This window comes from Channa argus, chromosome 1 (genome assembly GCF_033026475.1).
Source record: "Channa argus isolate prfri chromosome 1, Channa argus male v1.0, whole genome shotgun sequence".
Classification (NCBI taxonomy): Eukaryota; Metazoa; Chordata; class Actinopteri; order Anabantiformes; family Channidae; genus Channa; species Channa argus.
This window is the reverse complement of record NC_090197.1, coordinates 47977234-47999801: the sequence shown is the minus strand read 5'-3', so window position 1 is coordinate 47999801 and position 22568 is coordinate 47977234. Positions and strand designations below refer to the sequence as shown.

General features: G+C 39.9%; 1 protein-coding gene across 3 annotated transcripts in view; it reads left to right on the top strand.

Moving 5' to 3' along the window:
- Positions 1-17384: 17384 nt before the first annotated feature.
- Positions 17385-22568, top strand: part of LOC137140220 (coiled-coil domain-containing protein 85A-like) — a 31505-nt gene continuing 26321 nt past the window's right edge. For 2 of the 3 annotated variants that reach the window (XM_067528427.1, XM_067528447.1), the window contains exon 1: positions 17385-18065. In XM_067528427.1, the coding sequence (XP_067384528.1) occupies positions 17862-18065 (204 nt within the window). In that variant the 5' untranslated portion in view covers positions 17385-17861. The remainder of the gene's footprint in view (positions 18066-22568) is intronic. The other variant, XM_067528438.1, reaches the window with a different exon arrangement.

Below are 22568 nucleotides of genomic sequence, written 5' to 3'. Positions count from 1 at the left end.
CCATTCACATAATCTATCAAATTCTGAGGGGGTTTGGTTTTTTCCATTCATCCTGAAGGACTGCCAAGGGACCACGTACCTTGTGACCAAAAACCAAATCATCATGACACACTTCTCTGGCAGCTAACAAAAGCCAGGGCAAACCATCCTCCCAATCTGTTGCATTTCTGTACAATACGCTCTCATTAAAGATTTAAGGGTCTGATGAAAGCGCTCTAAAGCCCCCTGACTTTGCGGGTGATATGCAGACGCTTTGTTATGCTTAATATTCAATTGCTTGAGGATTTGCAAGAATAAATCCGAAGTTAGAACCTTGATCACTTTGAATGATTTTAGGTATTCCAAATGAGATAAACTGAGTCAAGGCTTTAACAACTGACTTTGCTGTAATTGAGTGCAAAGGATATGCAGCCGGATAGAGAGTTACTAGTCAAGACCGTTAATAGATATTTTGATCCCAACTTTGTCTTTGGCAACGGCCCAACACAGTCAATTATCAAATGTTCAAATGGGCTGTCCACTGCAGGAATTAGACAAAGCAGAGCCGGTTTAAGAATCTGACTTGGCTTTCCTGTTGTGACCTTGAGCATCCTAAGATACACAATCAAAATTAAATACACAAGCCAGGCACAGAGGCTTCAATAAAGAGGCCACAACAGTCGGTGTGGGTTAACTGCCATGACGGCTATTTAATAAAAACAAAATATTAAAATCCCAAAATTAAAAGGAAAAGAATAAGACAAAATCATACTACGGCCGGGAGACGAGCCACCCACTGGCAGGGGGCTGGGAGTATCCTAAATGTGAAGTAACCACACAACAAGCCGAAACCATATTAAATAAAAAGACAACAAGCCATGCAAACACAGGACATGCAATATAATAGTGAGTGAACTCCCAATATACCAGCCATACCCATAGGCGGAGGACCCACGCCGCCGTAGTACTAGAAACAAAAGAAAAGTCAAAACTCAACCAAATCCAAAAACATCATAACAAATTGAAACCACAACATACAACAATGCTAAAATAAACGGCAGTCAGTGCAATGCCTGCAAACAAACAAAGCACTGTTACAAAATGTGTAAGGAAATAAACTTCATTTTATATTTTTATATAAACATATAAACACCATACCTTACACCAGGTGATAAGACTGCTCCACTTGTTAACCTGTGAAAGTTATGGCAGACCCACTTAAATTATAAAACAGTACCTCAGGGCATTTAAGTACCTGCTTCCACTAGATACATCAAAATACAAAAACACACAAATATAAATGTAACTTACTAAAACCATGAGCAGAAACATCTCAACAGTCACAGCAGAATGAGCAGCAGCCAACTTCCCACACCTGCTCCACATTTCTCTATAATCAGTTTGCCGTTTCTCTCATTGGCTGCTGTTCCTCTATTGCCACCACCCCTACCCGAGTCCTAGTGTCTACCTGCCACACTGTCAACTGACATGTATGAGAAGTCTTAATATAGGCGGCAACATCACGTTTAAGATGGGGCCAAAAGAAGTAATGCAAAATATGAGTGTATGTTTTATTCACTCCCAAATGACCCATTTGGTCATGAGAACACTTCAACACTTCATTGCGGTACTTAGGTGGAACCACAATCTAGACCACAGGATCACCAAGGCAATTAGGGCTCTGTGGTACGCACTTCCGGACCAATAGTTGATCCTGCAAGAAATACCCACAGACAGCACTTTGGGCTTCCTCACCGGAACGTACTTGTCCAAATAACTTACTCAAAGAAGCATCAAGTCGCTGCTCACTCTTTAACTCCTGCTGGGAAACAGAAAAAGAATCTGGTAAATGCAACTCAGAACCCAAACCACACTCTTCTTCACTGAGTGAAGAACTTGAATGTGCTTTAGCCATGGCTCTTGTGACAGCACAAGATGTAAAAACATCAGGAAACTCTTTTTTATAATTATTCAAATGTTTCACACACTGGTGGTAATTTGATTGATGAAGATCTACCAGGCCAAACCCGATTGCCAGCGCAAATCATCACATTTATACCATCTATTGGCAGCGCTGGACGAACACCAATGTGAACATCAATGCCCACAAGGCCACAGGACAGGTTGACTTTATGCAAAGGAGGCCTCCTGTGCCCTACCAGTTAACACAGATTGTAACATTACTACACGGTCAGCCTCTGGCCAACCTCTCACATCGGCAACACGTTCAAAAAAGGGAGAAAAAAAAAAGTGTCTGGGTCTCGCTCATCAAACTTTGGTTCTAAACGCAAGTCACTAAGAACATCAAACTTTTTTGAACCATGTGAGACCAATACCTCCTGATCATCTGAACACCCCATGTCAACACTAGTTACAATTTTACCAGCTCTAATAAGATCCGAATGATACTGCTCTAACTCTAATTTTTCCTTTTCAAAAGCTTGCTTTAACCTTTCCTTTTCTATGCTAATTTATCCCTTTCCATTTGCAGCAATAAAAGTTCCTTTTGGCAAAATACCATTTTCCACTAAAGTAGCTTTCAATACACTTTTATTTCATCCTTCAATCTTTCTTCTCCAACATCAACATTATAAAGCTCAAAAAGTTTTAAAAGTTGCTCTTTTGTACAACTATTTAAGAGTTCTTCAGAAGGGGACTGAAGAAAAGTTAGGACAGTTGCCATCAGAGGACAGTGTGGATCCAAAAAAAAAAAAGAAAAAGAAAAAAAATGTATACTTATACTTATATACTGATTTGATATACTATGAAATAGAAACAAATTGAGTAGTAACACAAAGAATTCCCAAAAGTAATTTCACATCAATTATTGAGAAACTTACCAGCAAAGAATTGCGGCATAGTAAGGACGAGCCACCATTTTGTCACAACCTGGCTCAACAGTATGTGACAAAGAAGGGAGCCCACACAAGGTTCTCAATAAACTAAACATATTTTAAGCGAGTATATAAAGATTCAAATTACGTTTGTGAGCAAATCAGTGTTGTATGCAATGTTGCAAAGTGTAAAAGACACGTAGACAAAACCAAAAGAGAACTCAGCAAGCAGGCCTGATCTTTAAGGCCTCCTTTATAGGAACCTTAACCCAATTGACACAGGTGTACGGCATGCTCAAATCTCGGCTCCACCCACTGGCTTCCTGGAAAACAAAGAAAAACACAGCCACACACACGGAGAAAGACAGAACACCAGATCTGGCTTAGGCCATCACACACCCCTCTGGGGACCCCAGTCGCATCTATGTAAACTTTTTTATCAAATGACCCTTTAGGGGTTCCACGCTTCCTCCTGGTCTGTGGTTGTGGCATGTTCTACTCCCACCATCACTGGTGACACAAATAACCCTTGTGTGCAAGTTCCCATGCAGTTCTGTTTTACTTGACCAATGTACTGTGATACCCTTAACGACCCTTAACCCTTAACCATAGCAGAAGGCAACGTCTGGCAGTACAGCCACATATTATTTGCACAGTGGATGTCTGGAATTCACTGGATATCCCATTACCAAATTTGGAGATTTCCAAAAGATTTTTTGTTTTGTTTTTGGTCTTATTCTCATCTTCATTAAAACGACCTGAGAAACCTCAGTCCAAGGGAAACCTCTTTCTTTAAGGTACCTAGCCGAATTCATTTTGAGTACATGTCAGTCATAAAAACGCAATGTCTCCTCCTTTCAATGAAATCAATCATCAGTTGGTCTAGTGGTTGGTCAATGGAGAATATGCTCCCTGTGGCATTAGTAATAATACACAGATAAAGCAAGATTGACAATATTTCTGTGCATATAATATACACTCTGGGAGTGTGTATGTGTGTGTTGTGCAGCTTCCTTAGCTACAGTATACACTTTTGGGTGCTTTATGTCAAAAAGAATACAAATATTGTCAGACTTTCTGACAGTAATTTGTTTGCCCAGAGTGTTCCAGATTTGTGAACAATTCAAAAATCCATTCCAGAATCCAAAATCTTTACTGTTTTTTTATTGTCAGATAACTTCATGCTTGTATGAGCCACAAATTCAGCACCTTGAACTAAATAATAACATGGTAAAGTACCAAACCTCATGTCACATAACAATTGCAATATTTTACTGTAGAAGATGACAGACTGCAAAAGCAACCAAAGGTGTTAGATCCGCCTAACCAACACTTTCTCTGAATGCAATGACAGCTTTCTCTGTCACAGCTGGCAGGCATCATAATCCATCATCTACAGGGTCCAGTTTAGCAGAAAAGCAAGCCATAGGTTGTTATCTGCTGCCATGGTCCTATAAAAAAGAGATGTCATACAGCATAATATAATAACACATACAGTATAATAAAGACAAGGAACATTTCTGTCTTGGTCATTTTGAATCCAGTGTTTTCAGTAGGATGTCATACCCAAGAAACTCATCATCTGTTTCTTAGGGAAAGAGAGAAGAATCAATTATTTGGTTACAGCTTTAGCTGTAATCACATGACTTCCCAAAAAGTGAACTAAAAACCCCAATCTAATCCAGATTACATTATTATTATTATTATTATTATTATTATTATTATTATTATTATTATTATTATTATTATTTTAAGGTTAATGCAGAGTTTCAGTTCAGATTGAACGGAACAGTCACAATGGACACATGTATGAAGCTGGGGAATAATAGTGTGGGAGCGAATGGGAAAGAATGTGGAAAAGAGGGAAGAAAGTGGGGAGAAAGAAAGGGGAAGAAACGGTAGGACAAGATGACACAATTGAGAAAAAGTAAAGAAAATAAAAATGTCAAATGCTTATTTTCATTAGGAAAACGTCATTTGCTGCTTCTTTCCATAAGTTCTCCCACTGTTTACGCAACATATATATAATACATATTAATAGAGAGGCATTGCATAGAATGGAGTTCACTTGCTCTTTGGAAAGACTTCGTGGAAACATCGCTTATCACTGTTTTACTTACATTCTGTTATCTTCATCAACATTAGCTGACATTCCTCCTCTCTAATGTTTGTACTCTATACGTTTTTGTTCTCATTTAAATGAAAGGACAGGCTCCTCAGCCCTCCGTGAGCCTTTTCAGCTTTAACTACTCAGGCTGTATATTCTACTCTATATTTTACTTTATCCCAGCACAAGCTACCTGTGTTTAAAAAGAGTGAAGTAAAATTCAAAAGTAAACTTTAATTGATCAGATAAGCACATTTATATTATCTATTTAACAATAACTTAGGTGTCTTTCATTTAACTTATGAGGTACATAAAACCTGTCCACCTATATTGTAAACTACACCTGACCTGTTAACCAGTCAGGTGTTCTAATTAATCATTATGCAATGTTTGTCATTTAAATCATCAAGAGTACACAGTAAAATCTTTGAACCATAGCAATACCAACCACCTTGACTTAAGTAAATAACTGAAAAAACATGTGCAAAATAAATGAGTTTTATGCTGGAATCACTGGTCAGTAATTTCCAATCCTTTGTCCAATTGTGTCAATGGTCTACAGCTTATGTGCTCATCTATCTGAGGAGGGGGTGCAGTTTGCACTTACGTATCACCTACTACTCAGGCGACCTCAGGTTCTCATTCCGCATTGCAGATGTTGTGTGTTACGATTTTGACTTAAATTTTTTTGTCCTTTTGGCTTATCCTGCGAGTTTAAGGTCACTACAGCGAATCATTGTTCACATTATGATTGGGCACAGTTTTTACGGTGGAGGCCCTTGCTGACACAACCCTCCCCAATTTCTACCGGGCTTGGACTGGCAATGCATGGCTGTTGGGGGGGTTCAGTGTCTTGAGGCCCAGAGGATCAAACCACTAACTCTTTGATGGACGGCACAGCAGGCACTTTTCCGACCTCATTCAAGCAGGCCCAGATTACCCCACTGCTTAAGAAGCCTTCTCTTGATCGCTCCCTTTTGGAAAATTACCTGTCTCTCTTCTTCCATTTCTGGCCAAGACAATAGAATGATTAACTCTCAGATTTTCTTTCCTCGATGTCAACCAGTCTGGCCTCAAGAGGGGTCACTCCACAGAAACTGCACTCCTGACTGTTGTGGAATCTCTTCTGTCTTAAACCTACTCGCTCTATCTGCAGCGTTTGACCCTGTGAACCATCAGATCCTCTTGTCCACACTCTCTGACTTGGGCATCTCTGGATCAGCTCTAGCCTGGCTTCGATCTTATCAATAGGGATGAACCTTCAAGGGCATGTTTCTCACTCTCATAGCCTCAGGGTTCAGTTCCTGTCCCTGTTCTTTTTCCTGTCTATACTACATCCCATCTATCATCTGCTCACATACCCTTTCCTATCACTGCTATGCTGATGACACACAGCTCTTCGTGACCTTTCCACCGGACAACTAAGCTGTCTCATCACACAATTCTGCCTGTCTCTCAGACATCTTCAGCTCAACCTCCCCAAGACCGAAGTCCTTGTCTTCCCAGCCAGACCTTCAACAAACACAACACCACCATCAACATTGGATCTAGGGCATGCAGATGTTCCCTCTACAACATCAGAAAGATCAGAACCTACATCACGGAATATACAACCCAACTCATTGTACAGGCGCTGGTCATATCTCGTCTTAATTGCTGCAATGCTTTTTTGATGGGGTTACCAGTATGCACAATCAAACCCTTGCAGATGATCCAAAATGCGGCAGCACGCCTCATTTCTAATCAGCCAAAGAGGAGTCATGTCATGCCACTTTTCCAATCTCTACACTGGCTTCCTGTAGCTCAGGGGTCGGGAAACGTTTTGGCTGAGAGAACCATGAAGGCCACATATTTTAAAATCTATTTCCATTAGAGCCATACAATATTTTTTTTAACACTGAATACAACTAAATGCATGAATGTCTAGATATGACCAACTATTTTAGAGTATAATAATTTTCTGAATTTATTCTTTTTAAAAGCGTTGTTATACTGAAGCTAACCAATAATAAATAAAATACTTCTTACCATTAATGCGACTTATGGTGCTGCATGGTTTTGCTGATGGCTTTGTAGTCTGGTTGATACGTGGTGAGGTTAAGATTCAGGCAGGCGTCGAGGCTTTCATCCGTTAAACATGATTGTAGGTTGCTCTTGATCTTTTTTAGATGTGAGAACAACTGCTCACATCCATACGTAGAGCCAAACATGTTCAATACGGCAATACTCACACACTGCAGTGTGTAGTATGTGACAGGAAGCGCTTTCCAAGTTTTGACAATCAGCTGGTCTGCGGGTTGAAGTTTTTTCATTTCCATCCACTTTGTTTTGGTCGCCAGCTCTGCTTGCTGTCGTGCGAGTCTTTCCAAATCTTCATTCAGTGACTTGACTTTATTCACCCACATATCTGAGGCCTTCAGGTCTGCAATTTCTACCTCATAATCTCTGATAGAGACACCAGGGATGTAACTCAGATCGACCTTGTCCACTGCACACTCATGAGGATGAATGATGAACTTAAAAAGACGAGTTTGCTCATGAAATTCTCTAAAGCGTGCTTTGAATCACTGCAGGAGATTAGATGTAAAGCCGGCTAGCTGCTGGAGATCAAAATGTTGAGCGGGATCTCTTGCTGTGCACGCATCTTTAAATTCTCTCCGTTTTGTAGTGTAGTAAACGACCTGTTTCAATATCCACGATAAAGAGTTGCAGCTTGTTTTCAAATGCAACCACTGCTTGTTGAAGGGATAAGACCGTATTTCCAATGCCTCCAATGCATTTTCACATTGAGCTGGCTCAGATGTTCAGTCATGTACACGAGATAGTAAAACTTCAGGAGCCACTCATGGTTTGCTAACTCAGGATGCTCAACAGCTTTCATTTCAAGAAAAGTCCGGATTTCCCTCGGGCAAGCTGCAAAACAGCTTAGCACCTTCCCTCTTGACAACCAAAGCACATTGCTGTGCAAAAGCAGACCGGGGTGATTATTCCCAACTTCATTCAGCAGTGTTTTAAACTGGCGATTTTAATTTAAATATTTAAAGCTCAGGCAACAATAAAGTTGAACACCCGAATGACCAGCGACAACACCTGACCAAGCTGCTCGCCGCACATTTGAGCACAAAGCGAATTCTATGAAAACTTAGGATGGGTCTATTTTCATGTTCACGGAAAAGCGCTACAAATCCTCAGTTTTTCCCCACCATACACGGAGCACCATCAGTACACAAAGAAATAAGTTTATTCATTGGTAGATTTTTTTTTTCTTTAGCGAACTCAATGAAAGACTTGAATAAATCCTTTCATTGGCAAACAGCAAGACTTTCCTCACGCAGTGTGTCACAGGCAGCATATCTTGCAATCACACTGAACTGTAATAAATGGCTTATGTCTGTTGACTCATCCAAAGCGAGGGAAAAGTAAGTCGCTGCATTTACGTCCTTCACTTGTGTTTCTTAACTTGATTTGCCATCATTATGGTCTTTTATTTGTTTGATTATATTATCTTTATCCGACAACTCGGCAAAAAGTTCCTAGGCCAGATGAAAGCATGAATGTTTTGGCATACTCCCAATCTGTGAATGGCTTTCCGTTCCTCACTATTGCCGAAGAACCAGCAAAGCTAGCCGAATTTAAGTCACCTTGTCGGGCCAAAACACTAAGTTGCTGCTGACTAGCTTGAACTCTTCATAGTAGGTCTTGGCATCTTGCCTTCTTCCTGCTGTCCCCTGCTGGATATTTTCAGGCAAATGTATCATGGCGCGTGTCAAAGTGCCGCTTTATATTTGACCGTTTCATCAATGAAATTTTATCAGTGCGTATTTGACACCTGCTCTCTCCACAAAGGCGAATTCCTCTGTCCATTCATGCTGAAACGTACGGTAACCCTCATCTTTGTTTCTTTTCGCCATCTTCTTCGTCAACAGGTTTTTTTCTGCATAAAATGGCTAGCTGACTATTTGACTAAAAGGAGGGAAATTTACTTCTTGACCTCACAATGACCCATGCAGGCTACCGCATTATCCAATAAAAATAGAGCTTTGGTATAGGACCTTCCAGTACCCTGAAGGACGGCTGGGGTTGGCTCCAGCCACCCGCAACCCTGAACAGGTGCGGTAGAAAATTGATGAATGGATTACAATTCATGAAATTTTTTTTTATTTTGAACGTTAATTTCAACACTGTGCCTTCTGTACTGTTTTACTTAAATTAATACTTATGCTCACATTTTACTTACCGTGTTAAGAAATGTCAGCTAATATTTATCTGCGAGCCAGATGCAGTCATCAAAAGAGCCACATCTGGCTTGCTAGCCAGTTTCCCAACCCCTGCTTTAGCTGCTCGCATCAGGCTCTGTCTCTCACCCAGAGGGCGATCACCTCAACAGCTCCTGCTTACCTCAACTTCCTCATTCAAGTCTACAATCGTTCCCGTCCGCTGCGATCTGCCAAGAAACGACGTCTGGTGGTCCCAGTACCGCACAGAAGACACCAAAAAAAAACTCTTTGGAGCACTGATGGTGGAATGAGCTACCAAACTCTGCACGCTCAGCAAACTCACTCCAAATATTCAAAAAAACTGCTGAAAACTCTTTCGCACCTTCCTATGAACTTAAATCTATATTTTAAAAAAGTTTTCTGCTCTTTCTTGCAATTGCATCTCATGAAATGTAAACACTTTTCTGATAGGACTTCGCTTTGATGTTTTCTCCTTGACTTACATTTTTGCTTTTTACTTCACTAACCGACTAAATGTAAATGTAACTAGAGTTAGAATTTTTTTTCTCTCAATGCCTATATTAAAAAAAAAAGAAGAAGAAGAATAGAAAAAGTTGGTCAAATGAAGTGCCAAATACCGTACAGAAGACACAAATCAGAAGAATAACAACAATAAAGATTAAGATATCAGAATACCACGTGTACATTACAAAGGTGTTCGTGAAAATATAAAGGAAGGAAACACTTAGAGAATGACAGCCCATTCTTCACTGATTTGACTCAGCATTCAATTCCCGGTCTTGGACAAGAGGGTCCTCAGCAGCTTGGGATGGGTCAGCATTGTCACAGTAACCAGCTGCAGCCAGCTGTGGCAGTGAAGATAAAAAAATCAAAAGTGTAAATATTAGCAGAGACCATAGACTCATAGGCGAAAAATGTAAGATGATGTAAAAGTAAATGTCTCTTGGTGGAGGCTCAGATTTGTAACATCCTTCAGGATCATTTGTTGGTTAGCACCTTCCTCAGCTTGTAGAACTCATAAGTTGCTAAAAAGCCAACAAACATGAGTATTGTTAATGAGAGTGTTATTGATAATTCATCACAATTCCAAGTATCAGTGTTACAGATCCTTCTAAAAAGAGTAGAGTGATTAAAATGTAGTTCTGTATTTACACATATGGGTGTACTGAACACCTTTATGCAAAGATATGTTTCTGTTCAGATTGGTGTCAATGATAAAAATAAAGTAACTATGTAAATTACTCTCATAATGACTTAAATATGAGAAGGATTTCTCCTTGGACTGTTCTGGTGCTGCTTTCAGAATGGAGGAAATTCACTTGGTTTGTGTCTACAGACACCAAATGCCCATATAAATGTAAAACAAAGTTCAAAAAAAGATTTTGCATAATATGGGACCTTTAAATTGAACTCTTTCCAGTTATTTCTATCTTAATAAATTATTGCAGATTCACTATTGCAATTATTTATTTAAATTGTAAATATTTCATAAGAGCTACAAATTATGAGAATACACATGTGAACTGTTAATAATATAAAATCTTGAATCAATTTTGTTTCTCAAATGTAAATACCACGCACTTATATAGCACTTTTCTACCAATCGGCACTCAAAGCACTTTACACTGCTTCTTATTTATCTATCCACACTCAATCACACACAGCAACTAAGTTGGGGTTCAGTGTCTTGTTCAAAGACACTTCGACACGTGAGCAGAGGAGCCTGGGATTGAAACAACAACTGCAAGATTGGTGGATGACTGGGGGGGTGACTTTTCGGGCAGAAAGGAAGAGCGGTCGTCCACCAATCCTGCAGCTGTTGGTTTGATCCCCAGCTTATCCAGTCAAATGTCACGTGTCCTCTAGCAATACACTGAACCCCAACTTAGTTGCTCCCAGTGAGGATAGGCCTCACACATAGCATAGCAGCTCCCCCATCTCTGCATGTGTGTGTGTGATTATGAGTGTGAATGGGTGAATGAGAAGCAGTGTAAAGCACTTTGAGTACCAATAGGTAGAAAAGCGCTATATAAGTGCAGACCCTTTACCTCAGTTTCTTTTCAGCACCGTAGCCAAGCTGACTAAGAGCCATAGTTCTGTTTAGCCCAGTATTCCCTTAACTCTGAGCAGAAATGAATTCATGACTTTCTTTATAACTGAAATTGTAGCTATTACAGAAAGAATTCACCAGAATGTTGCCAGACAGATAGATCTTCATGTACAAAAGCCCAAACCTTGGGGAGTGAAAGTGTGGGTCAGATTCCTAACATTTGAACTGATGCAATTTAAAGAATTTATTAGTTCAAAAATATGAGAAGCTTTTAACTTAAAACAATTTATTCTTTTGCACCAACTTAATGTATATGTTTAGTTCGAGCTTCAAACCCCAAACAATTGTTTAATCAGCCCCTTTAACTTTCTTATATCATCTTTTTTTCTTAGGCCTATTCTTTTCTTTTTTTAATCTCTTTTATCTATACATTTATCTAGGGGTCCTGGTGGATCAATGGTCAAGAGCATTAGGTTAGGCCACAGGTTTGAATTCCACTCCACCAGGCATGGCCCCACCCAGCCACAAAGGGCCACCATGGTGCCAGTCCCGAGCCCGGACAAAAATGGGAGGTTTATGGCAAGAAGGGCATCCAATTTAAAAACTCATGCTAAATCAATTGTGTGGAATCGTGTGAAACACGATCCAATGTAGTGACTGACCGCTGAAGGGACAAGCCAAAAGCTGTTGATTTGAGCTATACTTTTTTTTTTTTAACATTAATTTGTTTTTATTATTTTCTAATACTTTATCAGTATGTAAAATTGATTATGTATTTTTATCTCTAATCTTTTATTCGTGTGCATTAGTCTCATTGTCTTATAGTCTCATTCATTTATATCATATTGTCTTCATTTGGTCCACCTTTCTTGTCAACTTTTCTCTGGCATTATCATCACTGTTTTGTTCTTATCTTTTATTGTCTTTGTTTGGTACATCTTATATCAACTTTATGCATTAAGATAGGTCTTATCTTTTGCGTATGGTGTAGTACTTATTGGTCATGTGTAACAACATTTGTACTGCTTATAATTCTCTTTTTAACCTTTTTGCTGAAATGTGCATATGCATAACCTTAAATCATGAATATAAACATAGGTATAATATGATCATTGAACAAATGTGCATTGAATTAGCCATTGGAGCAGATGTTAGGTATTTCAGTTAGCTATAACTGAAATGGCTCTTGATGTGAGAGCACTGACCCAGTTTATATACACAACCGCATATGTTTTGATATTTTTGCTTCAGAGTCCTGTTAGTCATCATTCAGAACGATGGTGTTAGACCAGCTGATGCTCTTATCATCAAAAATATAGTAAAACTAATTTGAATTCTATTTAGTTTCTGAAAAAATAACAAAAAAAAAACGTCATTACAATTTCAAACTCAATAACAATATGTAGAATTACTGGTTATTTTTAAAGTCAAATTGTCAATTTATGTTAAAAAAGATGTTAAAAGATGCAAAAAATGTGTCATTCAACACATGAACTTTTTCATTTTATATGTGATCAACAGTATCAAGAGAACTAGACGAGCACTTTGCAAGGTATCTCCCACTGTTATCTTTGTATGATTGTGTTCCACCTTACTTACCTTACTCAAATGGCCCTCCTAAGCATCTGAACTACATCCTGCAGAAGATGACCTCCCTGATGAGGATTTTGAACCATAGCAATCTACATCTCATCTGACAGAGGAAGCTGAGAATGAGTTTGAGGAAGATCAGGACACAGATAATTAGAGGGAGCAGGAAGAGGAAGATTAAGACATGTAGGAAGACTGGTTTACTGAAGATTCAAATTATATTACCATGACTGATGTTGAAAACCTTAACATAAACAATTAAGTTGAGGATCATGTACATCTAGTTTTGACCTTCGGCCTTGTCGCTTGTCCACAGAGATTTCTCCTGATTCTCTGAATCTTTTGAGGATATTACATACTGTAGATGGTGGGATCTTTAAAGTCTTCGACATTTTTGGCGCAGTTCGTCACAGAGTAGTAAACCTCTTCTCAGCTTTACGTTTGAGAGGCTCTGCCTCTCTGAAATGCTTCTTTTATACCCAGTCATGTTACTGAACTGTTGCCAATTAACTTAATCAATTGTCAAATGCTCCTTCATATGTTTTTGAAGCCTTTTGCTGCCCCTGTTTTTTTTAGAGATGTGTTACTGCCCTCAAATTCAAAATGAGCTAATATTTTCCATGAAATAGTAAAACATTTCAACATTTTAAGCATTATTTATGTCCTATTGTTAATAAAATATGCGTTGATTAGATTTGCAAACTTTGCATTCGGTTTTTATTTACGTTTTCACATCTTCCCAACTTTTTTGGGATAATATAAGGGGTTTCTACTGATGGAATAATCATTTTACTAGCACTAATTGAAATCTTTCCTATTAGTAAATAGGATTGAATCTGGATTGAACTAAAGAAACAAGTAAGAGTCTTCCATAATAATAATTCCTGCAGTGATTAATGTCTTAGTTGGTGACAAGTTTTTAAGCCTAAAATTTGATATTTCTTATTCAATATTTTCCAATCCATGCCAGAAGACATATCTCCTGGTTCTGGAAGAGCTGACTCTGTTTTAGAAGGATCAACGAATTGCATCAAGCCATTGGTCAGGTCATTATGTTTAGCAACTTATATGAAAATTATTTTCACACATGGATCGGCCATCTTAACCCCACTGAAAAGCTTTCAGATGTGCTGGAGAAGACTTTACCAAGTGATCTGACTCATTATCAATATAAGATCTTGGTGAAAGATTTGTGCAACTCTGGAAAGAAAGACATGTGACATAGCAAAAGCTCATCAAAATGATGTCAAAGTGAATGTGTGCTGCAATAAAAGCCTAAAGCTGTCCAACCAAATATTAGAGTCTGTGCGTTTTTTTTTTTTTTTTGGTTGTTTGTTTTTTTTTTGGCTTGATAGTGCATGTAAAGGATTCATAACCTCCTCACAATTTAAATAATTTTCTACTGATTGTTCTGTTGACACAAGCCAGTGTCTTCTTGTGCCAGTCCCAAATCTGAATTAATGCAGAGGTTTGTGTCAGGAAGGGCATCCGACGTAAAACACATGCCAAATTAAAAATGCGAATCATGACAACGACTTCCATACCGGATCTTTCGGGGCCTGGGTTAACAACCCGGTGCTGTTGACCTACAGAGTACCGGTGGAAATTGGACTACTGTTGGTCGAAGTCGAAGAAGGAGAGGAGGAAGTTGTGTTCGTAGGCAGAGAGAGAAGAGTAAAGCTAAGAATGTAGGACTGACAGTAGGGGCTTTGAATGTTGGGACTATGACAGGGAAGGCTAGAGAGTTGATTGACATGATGCAGAGAAGGATGGTGGATATAGTCTGTGTCCAGGAGACCAGGTGGAAAGGTAGCAAAGCTAGAAGCTTATGAGCAGGGTTCAAGTTGTTCTACCATGGGTCAGATAGGAAGAGAAATGGAGTAGGAGTTATCCTGAGAGGAGTTTGAGAGGAATGTTTTAGAGGTGAAAAGAGTATCAGACAGGTTGATGGAAATTGAACGTGTGATGTTCAATGTTGTTAGTGGTTTTGCCCCACAGGTAGGATGTGAGTTAGAAGAGAAGGAGAAATTGTGGAGTGAGTTAAATGAAGTGATGCAGAGCATCCCCACAAGTGAGAGAGTGGTCATTGGTGCAGATTTCAATGGACATGTAGGTGAAGGGAACAGAGGTGATGAGAATGTGATGGGCAGATTTGGTCTTCAGGACAGGAACGCAGAAGGACAGATGGTGGTTGACTTTACAAAGAGCATGGAAATGGCTGTAGTGAACACTTTCTTCCAGAAGAGGCAGGAACATAGGGTGACATATAAGAGCGGAGGTAGAAACACTCAGGTGGACGACATCTTGTGTAGACGTTGTAATGTGTATACAGGGAAAGAGGTTAACTAAGAAGAAGTGGGACACTGAGAGGACTGAAGAGAATAGACAGGAGTACAGGGAGATGCAGCATAAGGTGAAGGTAGAGGTGGCAAAGGCCAAACAAAGATCATATGAGGACTTGTATGCTATGTTGGACACTAAAGAGGGAGAAGTGGATTTGTACAGGTTGGCCAGACAAAGAGATAGAGATGGGAAGGATGTGCAGCAGGTTAGTGGGATTAAAGATAAGGATGGAAATGTATTGACAGGTGCCAGGAGTGTGATGGGAAGATGGAAAGAGAACTTTGAAGAGTTGATGAATGAGGAAAATGAAAGGGAACAAAGAGTAGAAGAGGTGACTGCTGTGGAGCAGGAAGTAGCAAAGATTAGTAAGAGTGAAGTGAGGAGGACATTGAAGAGGATGAAGAGTGGAAAGGCAGTTGGTCCTGATGACAAACCTGTGGAGGTATGGATGTGTCTAGGAGAGGTGGCAGTAGAGTTTCTGATTAGTTTGTTTAACAAGATCTTGGAGAGTGAGAGGATGCTGAGGACTGGAGGAGAAGTGGACTTTATGTACTTAGGGTCAACAGTTCAGAGCAACAGAGAGTGTGGAAAAGAGCTGAAGAGGGAGTGCAGGCAGGTTGGAACGGGTGGAGAAAAGTGTCAGGTGTGTTGTGTGATAAAAGAGTATCAGCAAGAATTAAAGGAAAGGTTTTCAAGACGGTGGTGAGACCAGCGATGTTGTTCGGCTTAGAGACAGTGGCACTGAAGAAAGACAGGAGGCAGAGCTGGAGGTAGCAGAGCTTAAGATGTTGAGGTTCTCTTTGGGAGTGATGAGGATGGACAGGATCAGGAATGAGGACATCAGAGGGACAGCTCATGTTAGATGTTTTGGAGATAAAGTCAGAGAGGACAGATTGAGGTGGTTTGGACATGTTCAGAGGAGAAACTGTGAATATATCGGTAGAAGGATGCTGAGGTTGGAGCTGCCAGGCAGGAGGTCTAGAGGAAGACCAAAGAGGAGATTTATGGATGTAGTGAGAGAGGACATGAAGTTAGTTGGTGTGAGAGAAGAGGATGCAGAGGACAGGGTTAGATGGAGGCACATGATTTGCTGTGGCGACACCTGAAAGGGAACATCTGAAAGGAAAAGAAGAAGATATATCGAAAAATTAAAAACTAGATTTTGAGGTTTCCAAACATTTTTTAAACAGTTTTCATTTAAAAATAAAGCTTGGCAAAATACAACTTTACATTTCTCTTACTTTAATTGGGCCAAAGTAAGAATGAATCAAAGCTATAAGATAACATAACAAACAGGCTTCATGGCAATTTCTGAGAAAGTGTCTAGGCTTCATAATACATAATACTTACATTACTGTATTATTATATATCAATATTGGGGTGTAATAATAATTCGATATAAAGCATTATATATTTTTAGAAATAAGGTAGAGCGGTTGTCCACCAATCTTGCAGTTGTTGGTTCAATCCCCGGGTCCTCCAGTCACATGTTTAAGTGTCCTTGAGCAAGACACTGAACCCCAACTTAGTTGCTCCCGGTGAGTGTTGGCCAGCTGCATAGCAGCTCCCCCATCGGTGTGTGAGTGTGTGTGATTGTGAGTGTGAATGGGTGAATAAGAAGCAGTGTAAAGCGCTTTGAGTGCCAATAGGTAGAAAAGCGCTATATAAGTGCTGACGATTTACAAATATCAAGGAGAGTGAACTTCAAATGCTGTCCAACAATATTACAGCAATGAAGTTTAAGGAAACAATAAAAATGTTACCTCTGGAATAAATAACATTTACCAATTATAACAATATGCATGGATTTCTTGGTCTGGCATCCAGTTGGAAACACAGTGGATCCTTCTGGACTGAGCCTGATTCTGGCTAAAGGGGCAGAGACTGGCTGTGACCAGAATGTGCATGACATATGTTAGCTGGAGGGTAGTGTGCCCAGTTTGTGTATGTGTGTTGGATCTCTGTTGTTGTTCTATTGGTAGTTGTGTGTTGTTCTTCTTTTATTTGTTAACTTGCTTTTTGGAAAAGTTGCTGCTGTTAGTATGGGCCCTGCTGTTAGTTAAATAAAAGATCATACTAGTAATGGAAAGCACTAATTGTACTGTGGTACTTGTTCCACCACTGGTAGCATTTTTTTAATGAGAGAAACAACATGTAGTCTTCCTTAACCAGCGTCACCTGGTCTCACGGTGAGTGTGCGCTGCTGGTCAGATCCCTCACAGCTACAGCAGAGGGCGCAACAAGACAAAGAGGAGTCAATAGGGGGCGGTTGAAGGAGCGAGAGAAGAGTTTCGTCTCCACGCTGACGCGCATTATCATCTCGGTTCTCCGGCTATGCAGCTGCAACCTCCCCTTGCTGCACTCCAGCGGGAGTGCGCAAAGCGTCCAACATGCGCTTGGAAAGAAACCGCCCCGTCAAGCCGGCCAAGGTCTCAGCCGGAGACTCAGCAGCATGCAGACTGATGCTCTAACAGCGGGGGGCCTAGCAGCAGAGACCGGGTTGGATATCGTGGCTGCAGCATGAAGGTGGGAGAGAGAATCAGCCGGAATAAAAGGGAAATAGTTCCATGGACATCGGAAAGCAGGGAGGGTGGAAGTAACACGAAGAGCGTTTGAGTTATCCCTGTTATATTTTGGGGCTTTGGTTTGGTGTTTTCACCCCCTGAAATTCATCAAACACAGTTTTTTTTCTTTATCTATCTCCACCGGACTTTTTAAGGATGGAAAAGGGCGCAGAGAGTGCGGCGGACGATCTCTCCAAATTGCACGACGAGGAGCTGCTGAAGTGGGGCAAAGAGGAGCTGGTGCGGCGGCTGCGGAGGGCAGAGGCGGAGAAGAGGAGCGTCATCGTGGAGCACGGCAACGTAATGCGGGAGGTGAACCGGAGACTCCAGCAGCACCTGAACGAGATTCGGAGTTTGAAGGTGCGTAACGTCAGGGTGGAACGAAAGGAACGATGGGACTCCGTTAGGAGTAAGCTGTGAATTAGTGTACAATGTTTACTGCATGTACAGTTGGGGTAATATAATAAGGGAGACTGGGGATGGATGTAACACTTTTTGCATTTCTTTTAGTTTCTTAGAGATAGTTTTTTTAAAAGACAAAATTGACATTACAGTACATTACACTCGCATCTCTTACCGACCCAAATACACTGCTTTAACATTGGCACATGTGACTACATGTACAATTTATACTTGAATAGACAAGGTCAAATGTTGCAACTGACACCGTAACAGGGACAACATTACAACACTTATTAATAAAATAAAAGTAAAAATCTGTCTTTCACACAATTTTGGCTGGGTCTTAACAAAGCTAAATTGGCTGTATGGGAGTATAAATGTGAAGAAGATTGAAAAGGTGAAAGAAACAAAAAAAAGGAATGATTTAATTAAACGAGACATGTCAATGTAACTAAATGATGGGTATTGTGAAAGCTTACTGAACTGTGTGCGGATAGGCTAAACAAGTAAGTCAGTTTTTGTGGGTGTTCGTCTTTCTGTTTTGTCTGTGTGTGTTAGAGACAGGATAAAAGAAGGAATAGGTTCACATCACACTCACAGTGATGGCAAGTATAAATGGCTCCTCCATCAATGCCAGATTAGCCCATGCCTTGCACTGCCAAATTTGTATTTATTTTTATTTTTTGTCCTTTCGGCTTATCCCATGAGTTCAGGGTCAGGATCATTGTCCGCATGTGGATTTGGCTCAGTTTTTACGCCAGATGCCCTTTCTGACGCAGCCCTCCACAATTTCTACGGGGCTTGGACCAACACTGCACAGCTGGGGAGGAGAATGGGCTGTTAGGGGTTCAGTGTCTTGCCCAGAGACACTTCGACTTATAGCCAGGCCCGGGGATTGAACCACTGACCCTGTGGTCCGTGGACGACTGCTTTTACCAATGGCTTGCATTGCGAATACTGTATCTAAACCTCTTTTGGTTAGAAGTAACTCATGACAAAAACAGAACTCTTCTTTCTCTGAGTCAGTGTCATTGGCCTTTTTGTTCTTTCTCTTTTTGAGACTTTTCTTGGTCCTGCTTTTGGGTGAGGTCACATGGTCTCAGGTGAGAAATCTGATGATGGCACAGGCAGCGTAAATGGCACTGATGGAGCAGTGGCCTAGACTGATTTTAAAAAACTTAATACTAAAATACAACAGGTGAAATAACTTGCTATTGTGAGGAGTTCTTCAATAATTCATACGACTTAAATTTTGCTAAGTTATGTCAAGCTTTTATAATAATGTTGTGACAAGGGATAGTTTCAACAACATGTCAACAATTGTCCCTATACTGACAGCCATGATAAAATTAGTTACACTATCTTGACACAATAGCTTTGACACATTCTAGCATTGCTTGTTTGAAGCTAAGAAAACCCTGATTACAATGCCTCATCCAAAGAGTTTGGAAAATTATTTGCCTTGAAATGTCCTTTTTGATTAAAGAGAGGTCACACAGGGCTGCTTTCTCTCTGGAAGGAGGAGGAGCTAACTGAGCTCATGACTGGATCTTGTTCCTGATCGGAATAATACCCTATGTTGCAACTACGCCATGTTGCAATCGTCCTCAGTCTCCCCTACTTTATTTATCCAATTTCTGCCCAAAATGATGGAAATATTTTCTGGACTAAACCATTGTAGTGTCATAACTTCATTGAGAACCGATCAGTAGCTATTGAAAGTGTCAGTCTCTGCCACGTGAGTTTGTTACTCTTACAGTGATTGCTCGTCTCTCGTCCCTCTGGACAATCAGCATAGCATTACAGCTCCTCAGTGCATGTGCACATCATAATCCATAACCATAACGTACGTTACCAGTATTGTATTTGTACGCCAACAAGCTAATGTAGCAGAAGATATATCCAGTTTTATTCAAGAGGCACAAGAACAGCAAACATTTAAGGAACCTAAATATGTCGCAGTTAATCTGACTTTATCAAGCGATCCCACAGATTATTACTGTTCAGGCATGACGGCTGCTTTCAGTGTTTATATCGGAGACTCTAGACTATGTGCACTATACTGTTTTTTTTTTCTTTCACCATAAAAGAAAAATTAGGCTTATATGTAGTGTACTTTATCACTGATTATGTGATCACAATCAATGAACACTGTTCAATTTAAATCATATGCATCATTTTTTCCTGGGAATAACTGTAGCCTGCCTGTTTTTTAAATCTTCATCAGACTGAAGTTAACTTCATAATGCACAAAATATTCACCTTGATGAAACTGGGTAGAGTCAGGAAATATTTTCCGACCCATTGAAAAAAAAAAACAACAACTGACAACGGTAAAATTAATTTTATAATGTGAATTGTGTTTTAGTCATATTAATTCTAAACAAGAAAAATGTGATCAGGAAACAGAAGATAAAATTTAAGAAAATGTTTATAGTTCACTGCTACAACAGATGAATAATATGACTGTGTCTGTTTGTCTTTTTACATAACCTTAAAGGACAGAGTAGGTTTAACAGCTTTGTGCCTGTTATCAGAGACACACTTTGACCAATGAAAACTGTCTCTATCTTCGCAGCGATGAACAGGAGCTGCTGTAACAAACACATGTGAGGTGGGGGAGGTTTTCTACTCTCCACTGATTCCATTCAACACGATGCTTATTTTCTCTACAAGCAGAAACTCAGTCTGCATCTTGTACAAATTTTAAATGGTGTTTCAGTTTTAGTAACTCTCTCTGTTGTGTAGTGGCGAGTTTGCAATATACAACGGAGGTGCATGGAAAATTTGATCGCACAGGAAAAAGTTGAACAATAGTAGCACCAGGCCAAATGGCTGCAGAGGTTTGGGGGTTTTCATTCATATTTAAATGTATTTAAACCTCTCAGGTGTGAGACCATTTTCATGGTTACCCATCCTCCCTCTGCCCAGCACCTTTGAAGTGAAGTTTGAGGGAATTCGCCATGAAACAAAGCAGAAACACTGACACACCGCTGCAGAGCTCATGATTCACACAGAACAGCGGGAACTTTATTAATGAGCCCGTTATTATTAAACATGTCACTGAGAGCCGACAGGATTTTTAAAGTCATCAATAAAGTCATTAAATCTGTGTTCATGTCCATCTCACCTGGAAAAGGCTGTGGACACCAGAGAGGTGGGGACTCCCCCACCTCTGCGGTGTCTGGTTAGTTAATAATACATGATCATTAGGCAGCAAAGGAAACATGGGAAAAAAGTGGGAAGAAGCCACAGATTCATAAATTGTGAATATTTAAAACTTAGACTCGTACAGGCCACTTTGTGTTAGTTTAAGTTTTATTCAAATGTGGTCGGACTTTGATGGGAAATTGAGCAGATATCACTTCATGGTGATTATGTCTCTTTTCTGGCTCCCTGCACTCTTACAAAAAGCCAGTTGGTTTTTAATAGCTGATATAACAAATCCACACGCCGTGATGAAATCATTCAGCATATTCATCGTTCTATGAACGTTAAATCTCAATAGTCTAGATTTACATTTAATCATTTCGCAGACGCTTTTATCCAAAACGACTTACAAGTTAGGTACAAGGCAGCAAAAATGTGAGTCAAGGACAAAACATTAAAGCAAACATTTTTTTAATATAGATTTAAGTCCATAGGATAATGGTGAGCTCATTGACAGCTGGTCGAGGTAGTTGTAGTTTAGCCAAAAGCTGTCACTAGTTTTTATCTTTCAAAATTTATTTCAAAAAATTTTAAATAAATGAATCCATAATTAACATTTTAAAACACTATGAACACTAGCCAACGCCAGAAACCAGTTGCTCGTTCTATTGAGAGCGATCCGCATGAAAGCTTAACTCAGTGCTGGTACGGAAAATAAACATCTTTGAGCCTCAAAGACCTAGACCATACGAAGACCCAGACCCATACTGGGTCTTGTTCACACGTCTGTAGCTAATTTAGCTATTTATTGATTCATTCATTAATGAAACATTGCAGTGGGCTATAATCCAAATATCAAATGTTCCCTTCATAATGATTTTGCAGTTTAGTTGCTTATGAACCTTTCAGGAGACAGGGGGACTAAACGTGTAAGAAACAGTAATGTAATCTCATCACGACCCACATTAAAGAGACGGAGACACAATCTAAAGGAAATCTTATGTCCCTCACATCAGCTGAAAAAGTCAACATAAACACACAGCAGCTGTGTGATATATTAGATTTAAAACCAGTTTTCACCAAGAAGTTGTTAATGCATCCGCAGACAGTAGGATTCATTAGTTTGGACTGGGGACAAGGAAAACACTTTGCGACGCCTGCTGACTGATAGAACGAACTGCAGGTTAGATTTAATGAGGCTTTGTATGATATAAACACACTGCATTCCTGACAGAATGCCACCAGTAGGGTAGCACAGACATATCGCACACAAAAACCATGACACTGAGTTTTTATGTAAAAATTGCAGAA